The 19,069-nt window shown below is 43.0% G+C and overlaps 1 protein-coding gene across 2 annotated transcripts in view; it reads left to right on the top strand.

Annotated features, from left to right (window-relative positions):
- Positions 1–19,069, top strand: part of LOC128876842 (homeobox protein dve-1) — a 46,182-nt gene that overhangs the window by 7,818 nt on the left and 19,295 nt on the right. For both annotated transcript variants that reach the window (XM_054123561.1, XM_054123562.1), the window contains exon 2: positions 3,724–3,994. In XM_054123561.1, coding sequence (XP_053979536.1) covers positions 3,724–3,994 — 271 coding nt within the window. The remainder of the gene's footprint in view (positions 1–3,723; positions 3,995–19,069) is intronic.

The following is a 19,069-nucleotide window of genomic DNA, read 5'->3' as shown; positions in this document are numbered from 1 at the left end:
CCGCCTCTAAAATCGCTCGAAAAAGAGCAAGTAACGCGAGCGCAGGTTTCCTGGCAGCGCGGTGCATCCCCTTTCGCATCGCGTCGAAGTTACCGCGATATCACTTGGGGCGTTAGCCGGATAAGCCGCTAACCCCATCCACCTGTTGCCCCTTCTTATGCGTTCCTGCTTACAGGCTCGCGTTCATCCTCATTCCTCGCATGGAACCGAGCCAAGGACCCGTCACGTCCTCTTCCAATTCACGCTTACCTTAGGGCCACGGCTTCCTTCTCCCATCGGCCGCTTCTTTATACGCCCGTGTCAGCCCCGACGACGATCCTTCTCCATCCCGCCGCCGCCGGTGGGTTGTCCTCGTCAGGATCTCCTCTTCCACGTCCTCGTACCCCTCTTCGCGTCTCTTTCTTCGTCGTTGGTCGTCTCGCTCGCGGAGAGCCCGGGTCTTCGGCAGTCTGACGTGTTTTTTGCGAGTGCATACCTTGAAGCAGCTCCCGAAACAGTAGCTGGTACCCCGGTACAGTCCGGACCAGTGAAAAAATCACCGACCCGAGAGAGCTCCGTCCTCTCAGTGTCGATCGACGACCATCGAATATTTCGCCCGCGAATCTGCTCCTGATTTATCATCTCCATGGTGAATTTTAATGGTTGGAAAGAAACTGGACGACGAATTTATTTCTACGTTTAACTGGCGAGTTGTATTGTTCGTATAGATTGTTTAGATAGGTAATCGTAAATTTTGTAATAGTGGGCTTTAGGATATTGTTTTTTTTTTTAGTAACGAAACTGTTAGGGAAAATATTTGATATATTTTATAGAATTTGTGTTTTATTGAAAAACGAAATCCTGGAGTCCTTTTTGGAGAACACTGTGTAATGTGCTTTTTGCAATTTACTACAGTTCGTACGGTTAAATAATTGTTATATGGATACGAGTACTTTCATGTGAGATGTAACAAATCATATATATTAATATCGAAGGTTCATTAATGTTCAATATAACAGGGTCTGAGAAATCCCTGAAAATTATTGAGGGAAGGAACGACATGTGGCAAAGTGTGTAATCACATTTTTAAGTGTTCATTAACTAACCATTTTTCCGTTATTAGTTCTTTCACCGGTATCTGACCAAATTATTATTTCGCGTCTCTACTGCGATAAGATGCTATCTAGCGTGGTAATTTCTAAGGTTTTCTTCGTCAGATGACTGTGTTCGATTAATCGAATTTGCTGTTAAAAACGATTTAGATAGTCGATGTTTTACCTAATTCATAAATTGAGAAGCGAAGGAAACGCTACGACATTAACAGGAATGGACCAAGAATTTTTCCAAACGTTTAACAATTTTTTGTGATTCTATGTCCTATTCAAAATTACATTTTCTTTCTTACTAATCATTTTTTCAAGTCTGCGAATAAGCGTTTGCAGTCGAAAAGTATCATTTAATTTCCCAACATCTCTAAAATTAGTCTATTTTATGTGGCCTGAAATGAATATTAAATTTTCAAATGTATCCTGTACAATGAATCAACGAATTTGGTCGACTCGGTTCGGGGGAGTACACACGAACTCTTCGCAAATTATACGATTAAAATGTGTTGACTTAAAATTTTTATCAGATCCTAGATTTTCGATGACTCCGTGTAATCTTATCTACAGCTGGATCTGATAATCTACAAAAAGCAAAACTCTATTTGTAATGAAGTAGCAAAATATTACGGTCTACATTTACGAGTGCTTTATGATCCGTCGTTGTTTAATCAATCGATATATATCATCGATTAAAATACTTGAAGTAATGCGAAAATCTTTAGCGTGCACACGAGAATTTTACTCTTTTATCATTCCATAAAATATTCTTGTGTGCTTTACAAGAATATGGTACTTGGGTTTTTTTTTTAAATTAATTCTTAAAGAAGACCCCGTTTCGGAGCGATTCGGCGTAGCTCCCTTTATAAATTCCGGAAAAGCATGCGTAATGGCGCGACGAAGTCGCGACTAGTCTGCGTGGAGGGTTAAACGATTTCCCCGTTCGGTTTGGTCGGCCAGTTCCACGGAAGCGTCATCGACGATCCAGTTTCCAGACGACGAAAACCGGCGCGGTGCATTTCGCACTTTGGTCGTGTAGTGTAGGATTGTCGCATTCTGGGCCCACTTGACCCTCGTTAACACCGTGAACGGCTTAGCCGTTAGTGTTAAGTTCAGTTCACTCATACATAAATCTAAGTCCGCGCTTATGCCTTAGCAGGCCGCTGTCGGAATTGAGCACGTGTTCAGATTTCATCGGCGACGACGCTTAGATCATCCGACTCGTTCGATACCGACCGAATCGTCGTGGATTCGACTATGCCAATGGTATTCATGCCACGAACACCTTGGAAACCGTGCTTTACGTACTAAAAAATATACGATAGATATTTTCTGAATTTTTAGAATTTAGCTAAATTTAAATAGAAAAATTCTAACGTTGAGAACGTCTCTAAAATAAAATGTCAACCCGCATCGAGAGTGCCAAACGCAAAGGGCGATAATTTTTATTCTTGTTTTACTACTCATTTGTAAGACACGTAAAATTGCGCGTCCGTGGTTATCTCTGCAGGAATAATACAAATCCAGGGTTGTCCTTAATCTGCACTGAAAATCCTTGACATACTTTGCATTCGGTAGCGGGACGTATGCGATTCTATTATTCATATGCTGGCTTTCTTATTTTTTGTTACCTGCATCAAAAATTATGCAGTACCTGTTCAGGTTCCGTTTCATCCCGGTTTTAGTAATAACAAAAATTATTTATAACACTGTACCATCATTACAATGGTACAGCCCTTCTAATAATGATTGCCCTTTTCTAATAATGAGTAGACAATAATTATACACAAATTATAAGAATAGAGCACCTCTAAAATTTTACAAACAAAAGTCATTTGATACATTAGTTATTTATGAATAATTTACTAATATACGTGCATTCTTTTCGTACAAAAATTGCGTAATACTTATAAAAATTTAAGCCGCTTTGCATTTGTAAAAAAGTGCCTTCGTGGTTCACGTCATTTTAATCCCCCTAACGTCCTGATATAAAAACCACAAGGGAATTATTAATTTGGACTAGTAGAATTAATGTATTAACTCTCTCTCAAAAAAAATGAAAAATTATGAAATTTTGTACAAAATTTTAGACAAGAAACTTAGAAGAAGATCACTTTCCGTTAAATATATTGCCAAGTATTTTTGCCCAAGTATGTATGTTCTTTACTATTTTACGGTCCGATGCTTCGTTATCGAGATTCTATGCTCATAAACTTACGATCACGTGTTTCTCCCGAGAAAACCCGCATGCGTGGACGCGTGATCAGCTGACTGAGATGCAAATAGCATCGACTGGCACGCCAAGAAACTTTAATCGTTCATGTCTATCCCACGAAGCATCAGATTGCAATGTGGTAAAGGATTTTTCGATTGCTTTTCACGCGAATTATAATAATTTCCATAGAATATTTATGAAGTGTAGCGATCAAAGCGTTGTTTTCATAAAAATGATTGACAATACCAAAGGAAGGCCTCACTAAAATCAGAACATACATCTTTTTTTATCATTTTTCTTTACCTTATGTTGTACCAATCGTCGACAAAATTTTCCCGTTTTGTGGGATGAATACTTGACCAACCCACGTGAATTTTGTCATGGAAAAATGCAGGAACCTACAGAGAATTTTGGGACTTGTTGCAGAGCCAAGCTTTGGCATTGACGCACAAGGCCTCGCCACCCTCGAGGCCCAGCAGCGTGTCCTCGTTACCGAGGAGCCCCCAGTCGCACCAGTCCCAACAGTCCCAGCCGCAGAACACAGTTCAGCATCCGTCGGCGCATCCTCACCAATCGCAGACACCTCTCAGTGCCCCCCACACGCCATTTTCCGCGCACGGCCAGCATCCGAAACAAGAAGCGAACACCAGCCCCAAGCAGGAAGGTTTCGATCTCAGCAAGTCCGCCTCCAGCACAGGTGAGTCTTTACTTTATTTTTCATGTTCTGCGTCTGGATGAATATTAAATTGCCGGAACGAACCGGAGACTGAGGGAATCGTTCCGCCATGCTGTTCGGACAACGGTCAGCTCGAAACTGGAAAAGAAATTAAACGATGAAACTGACTGCGCGTAATGAAACAAATTTCTATGGACGCTTTCGACGTTCTTTGAGGCCGAGCGTATTGCGTACGGGGTGTCCAGATAGTTTCTGTATATATTGTGGAGTTTCTTATTACCATAAAGTACTGTAAAGTACCGTAAAGTGAAGGGTGAATAGAAATGGAATTGTTTAGTTTATATCATTTGGAGTTGTAAGATTATCTGTAAACAAAGGAACCTTATCTTCTTAAAAATAATGGGTTCAATAAAATTCATGGCTCGAATTATTGTTCTTTTACTACCAGGGCGCAACAAGTGCCCCCGTGTCAAAAGACGCGCGCATTAGCGCCCCTTCGTTTAAACAAATCGTTTCTCCAGGACCTCTTCCGGCGTTCCGACGAACCCCTTCTTTCTTACGCTATTTTTCCCTCTCACCTGCATTTTCCACGAGAACAGTACACGCCCCATTATCCCGAATCTCGGCGAATCGCTCACGCGTTGTTCCCTCGGCCGTAAATCTTGGGCGTCGAGCGAATATAGTCACCCTTACGGTCCTGGGCCGTGCGAAAACAACTTTAACGTGTTTGCTCCGTGAACCTGAATCAAGATTATCAATACTGGCAACGGAGCCGAAATTGACCTACCGAATACGTCATGCTGGCCCGTTTCGCAATACCGATTCCAGCCGATTGCCTGCTTTGACTTCAATCCCCTTCGTTTCTGTGCTTAGACGCTGTGAATTTTATTTCGCTCTTCTAAGCGAACGATATTTTTTGATTTAATGGTAGTAAATGGGTCTTGAGAAAACTGAGCGGGACTGGTGAGTTTCTGGTTCCGACTATCCTCAAAGAATCTACCGTCAATATAAGAGGAAGACATTACTTACTCCCCACTGTATATAATTCTTACTCCATGTACGATATTGCAGTGAATATTACAAATTAATTTCCTCCCCATCTTCGCACAGGAAAGTGATGGATGTCTCGGTTTATAAATACCTCGTTCCTCCACTTTGCTCTAACGGTCCGCGTAATCATCCAATTAACTGCGTGTGCGTATAATGAACGATAAAAAATAATCTGCTAATAGTGTTTGGAGAAAAGCGGAACCGTTAACGGTCGTAACGCACGAGCCATCGGCTTGGATTCCCGTGTACGTAACACGAGTTTCCGTCGCGGGCTGGATAGAATCCGTGTGTGCGGAGTTGCAGACGATGGAGGCCGCACGGAGGGGTCGTTAAAGCTCGTAAACGAGATGGACTATCGGCGGAATTTCCTTGATCCTCGATAATGCGGTGGAAACAATTTGCACGCGTCCGTTTGCCAGGACGAATGAAAACCGGGCTACGAGCGTGAGATTTCGAGACGTATCGATCACGTTCGAGTAATGCCGCATATATTTTTTTTTTGTGAGGAAACTATGGCTAGCATAGACATAATTAACCCTGTATCGTATAATCGGTGCCATTGGGAATCTAATGAAAATTATCTTCAAAGAATTACCTAATAAAAAGAATCGGTATAAAATTTAAAACAGCTTTTCGTTTGAAGTTTACTTATAATTGAATATCACAGGTGTGTGTGTGAAGTGAGATTTTGTTGATTATTATAACGGAAGTGTAAATTCGTACATTAACTCGATCTGATATAATAAAAATTGATGGAGCAGGGCGCGTTGAAAATATTTAAACGATTCGAATCGAACAACTTCCCACTGGGCCAGCAGAGTTCCCAGGATCGTGACTTAGGGTAAGAGAGCGACGAACTTCGGAATGCAGGGAGCAAAAGTACATATTTGCCTCTCGAATTTCGAATGGCGAAGGGAAAAGGAAGGCGAGAGGGCGAGAAGAGACGGAGGCACGCACTTCCTAAATCTACGGATTCCGAAGGATTCTCCTTAAATCTTCAGCCGTCAGGGCTAATCCTCGGCCTTGAGCTCGAGGCTCCTCTTTTCACCCTCCCACTCGTTCCTTATCTCGACCGTCCCTGTCGTCTTCGATTTTTTAAATCCCCCCCCTCCCCCACCGAATTCCGCGAAATTTTATAATCGACGAGAAAAACGATTCGAGGGATCCCCATTCGAAACAGATTTTACAACGACTATATTTTATACTGAATATATTTGATAATGACTAGACTACAAAATGCTCATGGTACGCGCCAATATAATAAAATTTTCGAAGCAAATTTGACATTACAATAATTGCAGGGTAAAATAAATTCCAATTTAGATTCAATTATTGTAGGTAATTGTAACTTATAATCGTAACCTATAGGTAGTTCATTCCTATTAGATATAAAACTGGACAATTAGAATATTCAATTACACTACCACCCGGTCAATATAATTCACTGAACGATCGTTGGTTAACGTTAAATCGAGATAAAGCTTTTTATTGATGCGACGATAACGTTTCGAGCATGTCGAATCATAAACCGAGATTAAGATTAAGTCGGTAAGATCTTGAATCAGTTTTGCGAAGATTACGAAACCTTTTTCACGAGACTTCTAAATTTAGATGACTTCTTTCAAAAAAAAAAAAAAAAAAAAAATTTACGAAAATCGGGAATCGATTTTTGAAAGCGTTCGTGACCACTCGAAGCAGACAAGGAGGGAATTTGGAAATGTCCCCCTCTCCTTGGAAGTACGACAATTGCGACTTAGGGTAATGGGGTGCGTGCGCGTGTGCTTGTGACATACCTGTACGACGGCCTAATGCATCGGTGTGCGTGCACGTAAGGGAGCGGAGCACGAAGAGGGGAGGATATTGTGACCCTTACGAACTAATCCGGATTAAACTCGAATCCCTGGCTATGTGGCCAGGCGATCCGCGAACACGTGGAACGCCGTCTTGCCAGCACACGAGTGAACTCGTTACGACGTTTAACCCTTTCCACGACTCCATTCAGATCGCTGCGGGACTGGAAACCGAACTTTTGATCCTTCACGCTTTTGTTTGGCGTTCGTCGGTTCCGAATCGCTTCGCTCGAGGGTCCCTAACGACGCATTACTGTTTAGCCGCTGCTGTTCGGCTCACTGTGACGAAACGATTAATATCTTACGCGATACTCGGCCAATAAGATTTCTTAAAAGGTCGACTGCTATTACTATTTTATGCAGTACTTGAAGCTCCCTCGAGGGACAAAATCGCACTGAAATACTAAACATAAACGACGCGATAATAATAAGATACTCACAAATTCTGAAGGACCCTTTCCTTAGAAAGGATGCTGATTCCACGGATGCTAATTCCTCGCATTCATTCGACGTTCATCATCGAAGTTTTACATTGTACGGTTACACGGAGCGCACGAGCCAGGAGATAAATTATGAAGTATCTTCGGGAATCATCGCAACGAGCATCATTTATCTTTAACTCGGAACACAGCGGAACTTCAACATCCACTTAGAAAACACTTACGACTCGGTAAATGCGCACTGCACGCGTAGACTCGTGATGTCATCGGTATCATTAAGAACGCGAGACGGTTCGTTTAACGCTCGGTTGTTTACACTCGCAGTGCCGAGGCTTTTCGAAACGATCCTTAAAAAAAAAAAAATAGTAATAATCAGGATTCTTAACTCTACGTGAGATCATCGTGCAAAATTTTCATAAGTGTTACAAATTAATTCCATCAACGATTGCACTGAGTTGATACATTTGCCCTCCACCCCTCCCCCTCCCCCGGGGGAGGGGAGGGGGACGCATCCATTAAATTGTTATTTTAATAATTAAAATATGACGCGAATAAATACGCTTGCAGGATTACCGTGGCTGTTAATAGATCTTTAGAGATGCCAATCCGCGTCTGAAAAGGAGCATATCTGCGATTAAATTATTTATCCGAAATTGCGTTCCGTTTTCGCGAGATCTGTATTCATCAAATTCCGTTGAAATCGCTCGAAAATTTCCGGAAACTTTCAACGGTTTATCTGAACGATAAAGCGCTTTATTAGCGGGGCGTGTCGTTAACCCAGTAAATCGGATGGGGGTAGGAAGTTCGATATAATTGCTACTATAGAATAAACACATACAGAGATTTATTTATTTCTAGGATAACCTGGGACAAGTTTATCGCCGGGGTTCGTTTGAGAGCACCTCGAGCTTAAATTTTATCGGGTTGGATATAAATATGAAAAGTTGCTAGACGCAGTCTTCTCGGTTACGAGCAGTATAATAATACAATTATCCTTGAACTTCGTATTTCTAATTTTCGTAAATGACTTAATTCGATCGGTCGAGACATCAATAAACCGAAACCATCAACAATTTCGACACAAATATTCACCTACATGTTCGGTTCGTATGCATTATTAATTTCGCTCGCATCCTTAACGTAAGCCCGTTCCCAACCTCGCAATTAAATACCCGTACACGTCGGTTTCCAGTTTGTTCGCGGCGCCGCGCTGTCGAATCTCCTCGAATACGTTTCGAACGTCGAATGGCGCGGCAATTTTTCGTTCCACCGAGTATACTTATCCGTGGAAAACGAACGAGGAATCCGCCCGTCCCCGTGGCGGATTCAGGGGCGAACGGTGCACGCCGAATGTCGTCGAACACACAAGATACGCCAAGAATGGAACACGGGTAGCGCCCGAGAGCGAGATGCGCGGCGTGGAGAGGTCCGGGGGTTAGGATTAGCTGAGTTGTGTGCGTTGGATTTCCGATTTAGACGGCGGGCGGCGCACACTCGACCAATAATCCCGGATTAATCCCAGGTTCGACTGTGTACGTATACAAGCGTACCGAATCACGGACGCGCACAAGCGGAGCGACGCTGTATCCTCGCGCAGAGCGAGTTACCAGTACATTCGACGCCAACGAGCAACAGAGTCCGGTCAAACCGAGTGACTGGAGTGTACAGTTACTCGCTTCAACCCATTTAGGCTTGCTGAAAAAATTCGCCGAATTTTCGGAACTAATTCTCCCGAAGGATAGGTACAAGCTTCGATGATCCACAAAAATTGCTTTCGTGACGTTTTTTTTTTGGAGGTCCATTTCTCGTAAGATACACGTTTCTCGAAAGATACAGAAAATGTTGTATTAGATTTTCAGAATGGAATATGTACGGGTGTTAAAGTTACAGGGTTGAGGGTGGAACAATGGAGAATGACTTTCACACTTGGACTTGTTAATGCTCTAGATGGTCCTGCAGTGATAGTGGTGCTATCATACATGCACACATAGCATGTTTAAAAATAATCAAGCAAATTTGTAGCGGTAGCGATACCCACTTCTGTGTTCAATAATAAAAAATTAAATTTTACCTTGGCGAATACTCGTGCAATTATAAAGGTCCTACCACGCATAATATCTCGTTTCGTCATATTTACAGACACAGTAAGCACGAAACTCCGAAGAAGCAAAGAGGCAAACTTATATAGACAGCAAATCTTGCCAAGCCCGATCCCCAATAACAGGAAAAAAGTGATCCTGCGAGTAGTGTTCCTAAAAATAAAGCAACACGAGAGTACCGGTGGTGTACGAATATTAACGTAGGTAACTGTACGTGGCCGCGTATCGCACTCGCGCGCACAGGAACGAGCCGGTATGCCCGCGCGTCAGGACACGGGGTGGAGAACCAGGCCGCGGCGCCAAAGGATTTGGCTACACGCACACAAAGCCGTCCCGGCGTGGAGCATACATCGATGCAACGGCCGAAGATAATCCCCACGAATATAGAACCTGGATAATCCCCGTGTAGGGGTGGTATATACGTTGGTCGGGATCGCGTATGCGTGCACACGTAGCAACGCACACGTACCGAGCTCGCGGATGATGGTCCGTTCGTACAAAAGGGTGGCGCAGAGAACCCCGTGATGGTGGGGGTGGATCAAGGGTGGCGGCTGAGAGGGGAGAAGGACTATGGCAGAGCACACAAGGTTTAGAGGCTAAGCGGCTCATCCCCCAGGAAGCTTTACATCCCGCCCTGATACGGCGGGAATTTTACGAACGATTCGAAAGATATCCTCTTTGTGTGCGTGCTAGAGGCGCGCTACGGGGATGTACGCCGAGCGTCGGTTTCAAGGGAAATATTGGACGGCGCGAAAGAGTCGCGACGCAATTCCGGTGCTCGACGCCGTGGCCGACGATCGGCGAGTTTGTTTTGTGGTTTCTGTTTGTTTACCTGCTCTGGGGAAGCGACTGGGTCGTATCTCTAGGGGAGGATTTGTGTCCGGGATAGCAGCGGCAAAAATGACCCCCGGGAGGAAAGGTACTTGGTGCTGGGGGTCGCCGAGGCACTCGTGTCTGCTCTTTGTGACGTAAGAGAAAAGCGATTGATGACTGATGGACTCCCTGCATCTGTGACTTGGATGGAAAGTGAATTGACAACCGGAACTGAACCGTCAACGATGTCTATATTACGGTAGCTAATTGTGGCGTTTGATTTGTGGTTATTGTTTTCTTATTTGCTTTGGAAGCGTCAGGTTTACGTGCTTGGGGAATTTGTACTTTGAGGAGGTGAGAAGACGGCTAGCGTGTCTGATTGGTAACGGTACAATCTCCTTGATTATGCTACAGAATTGTATATTATAATTTATACTGTACGATACAAATATATCGTGTGCTGTATTTTAGAATTATTGTAGAATTATGTTGAACTATATTATGGAATATTGTAATACTAACAGTGCTATACAGAATACTGCATTCTGTGTTCTAAATACTAATTCAACACTGCAGTATACTAATGTAGGATTCTATACTGCCATCAAGGAGATTATCCCATTAGTAATCAGACGCGCCATCTAACTTCTCACCAGCAATGAACCAAAATGAATCTTCCTAACATTCCTTGACACCTGGAGCCTTCGTAACCGATCCATAACGACTCTAACCAAACTAGCAGAAGTGAAATTTGTTGAACAAATCATGTACATAGTATGTGAAAAATAATTAAAGATGCAGAAAATGTGATTTGGAACTTAATTGGTGGAACTAAAATATTTATAAAACCTTATTCCACGCGCGGAACAATCTCCCTCGGTGCATTAACTCACGGAGTCCCCATATGGATTTTATCACCGACGTTTCTCTCCTCGCTGAAGAAAAATACGAGAATACGTTCTCGAGGACCCTCCAGTCTGTGACCATAATCTTAATCCTGGATTAAATGATCTGGGGTTTGTATAATCCCGCCATTTTGTCCCTGAAACGAATCTCGGGATTAGAGAGTCTAAAACCTCGCAGTCGTGCCACGATGATAAATCCGCGCGATCCACGGATTTATCATCGAAATGCGTAATCTTAAATACATAGTAATAAACGACGCGTAAAAAGTTGACCGACCTTGGAAAGATTAAACGACAATTTCTATTTGTGCCATTTGAAACAAAGAACGAATGTGCTTTAGAAAATCTCTCGGACTTAATCGAAACGGTCTGATCAAGCTCCGAATGAAATACCTAAAATGATATAAAAAAATGTGTCTGTACAATGCGGTGTAATATTCATTAAATTAAGTAAAATAAACCGAGCAATGATACAAGAAATGTGTTCGTAAAATTCTGGACAATACTAGATAACACATAATAATTTCAATTACAAAATTATGCATAATAATTCAATTACAACGTTACTACACATAATTCTGAATATATCATCAGAAACGTATTTCACCAGAAAATGATACATATCGAAACGTACGATTTGGACCTAATCAGGATCATTTTACCCGACTCCACGATGCTTATCGATTTTCGAGGAAACATACTCGCACTCCGTTGAAATATTTTATTCGAAGTTTGCCCGTGTTCCGGAAACTTGTCGACAAATTGTTGCGGCGCGTTTCTCGTGTCAGGATCGCAGAACACGCTCCAGGATACGGTCACGTGGTGGTCCTTCTTGGCGCGTATCCTCGCAGGATCGTTTCCCCAGCCTGTTGCATCCGACGTCTGCAAAAATTGACAAATGGTTAGAGGGGTGGGGATTTAAGGTTTCGTGTTTGAACGGGTGGCAGGCAGGGTTCCCTAGGAAATGGCGAAACGACCCTGTCCGTCGATGGATTTTACGGGGATTCTGGTAATCTTCAATGGGAGAATTGGGATAAGGAGCGGACACGGACATCAGGCTCGCAGGAGAGGCAAAAGTAGGTCTCGCTAGTCGCGCGAATGTCTGATCCTCGCGAATTTCCACATCTACTGTCGTCTTGGAACGCGGGTCGTCCTGCGACCCTTGTTCTGCGATCCTAATGCTCAAGGGTCATTCCCTACCCTTTTTTTCCCTTCCCAAACTCCTGGAATACCTTGGGCTACCCGATTGACAAACATCGACGAAGGTAGTATTCAGGTCTCAGCTGGAGATATTTTATTAGATGCTCAATTCTCAGTGTTAATCGCCATAGACCAATAAATTCAATTATAAAATTATCCACTACGTTCAATCGTTCACCACGATCACAACACGAAAATATTTGTCAATTCAGTTACATACATCAAGCCCCAAATAATTTCAAGCACTCTTCGTTTACGCAACGAAAAAATTCAAAGTCTATGGGATTAACAATTAAGGCAATGTAAACCAAAAAAAAAAAAAGAAGAAGTTTCTATCTTCAATACTTCCGAAATTAAAAATTCGTGACTACAGCAAGGGTTGCGTAGAAACTGATAAAAACTGTGAACTTCGATGACTCGTATTTTTTAAACGATTAGGAACCCGAACAAACTCTCTGATTTAACATAAACCGCAACATATTTCAATATCGTTAATAATCCCCGTGTAGAGTTACAAAAGTTATCGATTCGACTCGGAAGTGGCCCAATTGAGCCGCTTTGGATGCACAGGCGCGCTCCCAAGTGCCGGTATCGATCTCAGGTCTAATAATTTGTAGGCCTACTAGACGTCTCCTGTATTAGGCGCTCACGCAACGCCAGAAAGTATCGCGTCCTTACCCGCGAATTCGCCGTTCGAGCTGTCCGAGCGGCGAACACCAGCGTGGTCGAAAAATATGTAAATGAGGTCCTTTGTTCGATACCTGCCGCCTTATTTTTGCGGACGGGGTTGTAGGAGTGACGGGTAGGTGTCCTAGGACGCGTGTCCTGTATCCTGGAAATGGCTCGTGACCCAAATAAGGGCTTTTGTAGAACCCTGACGACCAGGATACCAGGATCGCTGGCTCGCGTCGTCCTTACGCACGTGCTTCGCTACGCACCCTATAATCTCTCTCTCCCTCTCTCCAGTTTCGATACTGCGTTGTTCTGTCTTTGTCCGCCGCTTTACGATACACTGCTCCCCCCCCCCCCTCCCCTCCCCTCCCCCCCTTTCTCTGCATGCCATTCCGCTTTCGCGTCCTCCTCCTCTGTCCTTTTCGCACTCGCGGGATGAATCGCAAAGGATCGTACGAATGGCGATACAAATGGAAATTGTAAGTAGAATAAGACACCGAAAGAACGTACCTGGTCAGACAATCTTAGTGAAATATAATCGTGTCTAGTTGAACACTTTGACTGGAATGAGACGCTAAAGGCGTGGTTGATTAGATGTTTTGAGTAGAATAATACACTATGTACCTCACCAAACACCTTAAGTAGAATAAGACAGTGAAAACTGTACTTGATCGGATATTTGGATTTCTCCAGTGAGTTTGTCGTTCCCCTAATTGCTTGCACACGAATGTTTTTTAAATGTGACTGGGAGTGTCTGTCTCGGTGACTTTTATGAAATAATTATTGGTTCCCTGGAATATTTATTTGTCTCGGGAACGAGTTTATTACGTATCCTTTAGTGAAACACACGACAGCACGCACCGATATTAAACGAAATACTAGTTTCCCACATACGCCTAATCCCACTCTAAATAATCCTCCGGATTATACGTATAATCCCGTCATTTGAGACTTGGACTGACTAATCCTCGAAGCGTCTTTAGCGAGCAAAACGTTAAGATTGCATAATCCAAGGGATTATTTAATCCATGATTAACGGAGACAGTTCGAATCATTACGCAAAGTCTCATTTTTTTGGTGGAACGTTTCCAATATTGATTTGTTTCACTTGGCCCGGTCTCAAGCTGTCTTTAAATATTCTCGAGAATTTACCATCTTAATTTCTCTTCTGAAATCTAGATCTCTCAGGTCAGATGTATTTACAATCTTTACTTTGTTCTAAAAGAGTCTGCCACAACCACAATGATCTAAATCAACTTCTACTTTCAATTGAGTGGTCTTTCCAAGCAGGTCTATCCTGAAGTTTAGTCGACCATCTTACCTGTCCATTTCTTCAGAAAGATGATCGTCGAGTCCTGCGGGAAAACCTCCAGCAGACCTCCACAGTGTATGAGTCGCTTGTGAATGACCTTCAGACTTTCGAGGATCTTTGGCAGAAGCTGGTGGTTCCTTGCCGATCCTCCCCGATGATCCTACTCTCCTGGGATAGAGAGGTCACACGGTTGCCTTACCTACATTCCCATGCGATAAGGCGGGAAATCCAACAAGAACGACGTCATCCACCACAAACGCGACGACGAACGGCGCGTGCAACCTTCGACTCGTGTAGGGATGCGTGTCCGTGCATGGAGTCGATGGTGATTCAGAGGGGATGTACGTAGAAGAGGCTGCCAGGGTCGCAGAACACACGAGGACCAGTACAGATCCTTGCTCAGACGTTGGCGCAGGTCCTGGTGACGCGGCTCCTGGTAAACCTAGATAAATACGCGAAACCATGCCTCGATGGAATTGCTTGGAAACAAACGAGGAATATTCTGAGACTTTTATTTAATTTTGTATTATATAACATTCATAAAGTATTGCATTTCATAATGTATATTTTGGAATTTGTATGAATGAATGACGAATCCCACGTTTCTTACATTATGTGAGGTCTGTGTTTAATGATCCACGTCGATGAATGTGATGCATTCATCCCCATTTTTCACGATAAAAGAATGACTGAATGCAAAATAAGCGAAAAATTTATTTAATTCGCACATGGTTAATGGAGTCCTAAAAAGTCCTGCGTAGAATCGAGCAAGGATAATCGTCTAAATAACCATAGGAGATAGGATCGACGATTTCTGTAACTCTCATAGCCTCCTGATAATAAAACCCCTTACACTCCGTCTAAATCTAGGATCAGCGTGATCCTGCGGCTCTCCCGCGTCCTTCGTCCAGCGACGTAGGACGATATCGCAGCTCCTGCGTATAGAACCCTGGTATAGAAAGCCCTTTGATTTCAACCGAAACAGGACATCCCAGCAACCTGCCGTCCGCAGCTTTTCGGTTTCTTTTATAGTTTCCTGCTGACTTAAGGATTCGCTTATCCTTGAAAGCCTGTGACGAGTCCTGCTACCCGTTGCTTCATTTTCCCTCATACATTTAAATTCCTTTTGAGGGAAGCCACCGTGGGATGAAAGGAAATTGTATTATTCAATTTTCTGACGTCGTGCAATGTATTCTTCCTTTTCGTCGTGTTGGCTACTTAGCAACAAAATACGAACGGTACAAGTTCTGCTGTGTCGTAACATTTTGACAAATTGGCGAATTTGTAGCATGCTACTTCAAAGGATTTTAAAAAAGGAAACGGATCGCAAAGGATACTAGGAATGGTGGAATTAAATTTTAAGTAGAACGAGGCACTGTGAAAGTGTACCTAGTCAGACATTTTGAATAAAACAGGTATGTCTGTAGACAAAAAGTACAGTAAGATATTAGAATAAGTAGAGTACATGTTCGGACATTTTAAGTAAAATTAGACAGGACCTGGCCAGACGTTCTAAATAGAATGAGACACTACGAAAGTGTACCTAGTCAGACGTTTTAACTAAAATAGATACGTGCTCGATCGGATATTTTAAATACAATACGACACTAAAAAATAGTAATTCTGCTAAATGTACCGAATAATTCCCAGCTGTAATTAATATTAAAAGATCGGGTTAATATTCTGAGAGACTTTGGAACTTGGCCACGACACTTCACCAAAAACTATTACATCGATCACCCAATTAAAATTGAAATCCCCAAAGAGAGTTTCCTCCTCTTTAACGCGAGCCATCGCTCGCAAATAAGTCGACTCTTCCTCGAATTAATCTCCGATCCTCGAAGCAGGACGAAATAATCTGAGATTAAGGCTTCGTCCTACGACATGCCCGAACAAACGAAGCGCGCACGGTCGTTCGTGCGTTTCCGACGAACGAAAAATAGAAAGAAAAAAAGAGAGAGAGAGAGACACCGAGGGAAACGGCAAGAAGACGGCGATATAAAGGGGTGCGGGGTTGCGTGGAGGGTCGAAGAATCGCAGATGCGAGCAACACGGTGGAAGCGAGAAAGAAGTAGGAACACGATCTTAACTTGGTCGAATAGGGGGATCGCCACAAATCTCGATCTTCCTGCTTAGCCTGGCGTTGCCACGACGAACGAGGAAACAGGGCTAGGGGAATGGAAATAATTTCCCTAGGTCGACCTGGTTAAGATTCATAATTTACGATCTTGGAAATAATCCGTGGCGCAGAATGGTCGGAGGGGGGGAGTTGCGCGCGGAAGGGAGGAAAAAGCGTGTGTATAAAAAAAAGAGAGCGGAGGTAGGACTTATCCTTTGATCCAGGATTTATTTAACTACGGTCCCAGCGCGAGCTTATCCCGGGGGAGGTTTTAGCCATCGAGGGGCCACGCTATTGATTTTTAGCTCAAGGATTAAAAGCGCACTTCCGTGATGCTGTGTGCAGGCTCCGCTATCCGTGCCCGTTCGCGAGCCTGTGTGCGTTGCAAAATAATCATGGACATTCGTGTAAAAAGTAAACCAGGTACGTCCGCACACCGTACTTCAAGTGTCCATTATAACAAGCGCGAGTCGTACCGGGGTCACCTCGGATAATCTCGTGATACTAAGAACTCTCTTCTTTTTTTTTTTTCTTTCGCTGCCTCCGTTGGAAAATAATAAGGAGCGATGAGTCAGGTTGACGAAAATTGAGCGATGTCGGGAATAAATTCGTGGTTGGTTCATTCGTACTAAGGAAATCTGATACATTCAAGAAATTAAATACCAGAGATGTTTCTGGATAATTTTCGTTTACATCTTGATTTTCTTGACATAAAATTGAGTGTACTTGATTCTGAATTAGTTAAATGAAATGCAATAAAATTTCCTGCAATTTGCAGGAAAATAGCATTTTTAAAATATTCAGTATTGTTGTATTATATCTGATGTTACGAACTATGGGTACAAAATTCTTACATTTTTCATTGTTACATGATTAATGATTATACCGTTATGGGAGATTGTTTTAATTAAAAAAAGGATACATGGTTAGTTACCTGCGTGGCCCGAAACGGATAATCGGCACGCGATGAAATTATCGTAGCTGTTTACATTTTCTGTTTATTGGTTACGTTCAATAGAAGGAGGCGATTTACGCGCTGCGAAGTATTATATATTACCTCGTAACTTCGTAATAAACTGCGCCGGCAAAGTATAATCCGTAACCCAGTAACGAAACGATGGTTTTAATCTAATCCCAATTCACAGTGCTGCAGGATTTATAGGGAACAAAAGATCGCGAATTCAATAACGAAAATTTCTCTTGTTTTCATGATCATTGTCACTCTTAATATTCATTATATCTGCGGATCATCGACGAGGCTGGAAACAATACTCTGCGTACGTAGTTAATTTTCAATGATTCGTGGTATATTTGCCGGAGCTATTTAAAAATTCTTCTTTGTAATAAAATTAATAAAATTTTGAATATATATGTCTTCGTATCGTTAGTCCCCTTTGTGATTTACATTTTCCCCTGAAACGATCAAGAAAAAAAAATCTAAAGAGAACGGTATACTATATTCTCAATTTTCAATAATTCATACATTAAACACTTGCTTCTTCTACTGTTTGCGAAATTAATATCTCCAAAAAGAAAGAATCCAAGCATTCGCTCTCCGCGCAACGAGTACTCTCTGAATATCCCCAACGAACACTTGCCTACACGTTGCAAAGGACTTGCACGGGGGGCAACGATTTAATTTCACTAGGAAAAAAAAATGAAAAGTCGGTGTTGACGAATGCGGTTATCTAGCGAGCGATTCATCGGTTGTGCAGGCAAGGAAAGTGCAACGAACGGCGCATCGGAAATCCCAAAGCCAGGCGATGGAAGCGCGAAGGGGGTTGATAAAAAACTCGCGGCTTACGAGGAGCGCATGGACGACGAACCGATCGACGGCTTTGGGAATATAGTGGCCAAGTTATCTTCACGGGTCACCGGCCACGGCTGCCGGCTTAATCTTCGGTCCGAGAAGAGGAACAAGACGAAGGAGACGCAGAAGAAGAAGGGTCGACACTTATCTTTATCCGAGCGGCTAACAACTGTTGAGTGCCGCTCGGCTTCTTCGCGTTTGCTCGTACGATTAGCCGCTATGTTTTAATCGATGCCTCCGAGCAGATCTTCGATCCAAGAGTTGCCAATTTTCGCGATGATTTCTCCTCTCGATCCCCAGCAAGAGTTACCGATGCTTTCTACTATCACCGAGACTCTATCAATTTAGTCGCGAGGTATTTCTAATTTTTCTTTTTTTAAATTATTAACAATGCCTCTGAAAGAATTAAATTTTTCACCAGATTTACAGCGAATCACACGTGTCCTGTCTGAGTAATCCTTCCTGGCCTTTTCTAGATCAGAAGTAACGTAATCCATAGGCTCAGCCATGGCGCTCGAAAACCCACGAAAAACATTCCTCGTTATTAACAAATTCCTTTCCTCTGGGGCCTCGATCGACAATAGCACGACGCTATTAGCCACGGTATCGTTCGTAAAAGTCCTTCCAGACACGTAAGTCGCGGTAAGGTGCGGACTCGCGAATGGCTATGGGCGTCAGCGAATAATATGTGCGTCCCAGCGAGCACGAGCTGTGTAAATCGTATTAGGGATTATTGCACGATCAAAAATATCCCCGTAGGATAATCCCCGAAGGTGGGAACGGTGTGTGAGTGGCATTAACTCCGGTGTATACCGTGATGCGTGTA

Source organism: Hylaeus volcanicus, chromosome 5 (assembly GCF_026283585.1).
Source record: "Hylaeus volcanicus isolate JK05 chromosome 5, UHH_iyHylVolc1.0_haploid, whole genome shotgun sequence".
Lineage (NCBI taxonomy): Eukaryota > Metazoa > Arthropoda > Insecta > Hymenoptera > Colletidae > Hylaeus > Hylaeus volcanicus.
Note: the sequence above shows the minus strand (reverse complement) of the source record. Positions and strands in the feature narration are given on the sequence as shown.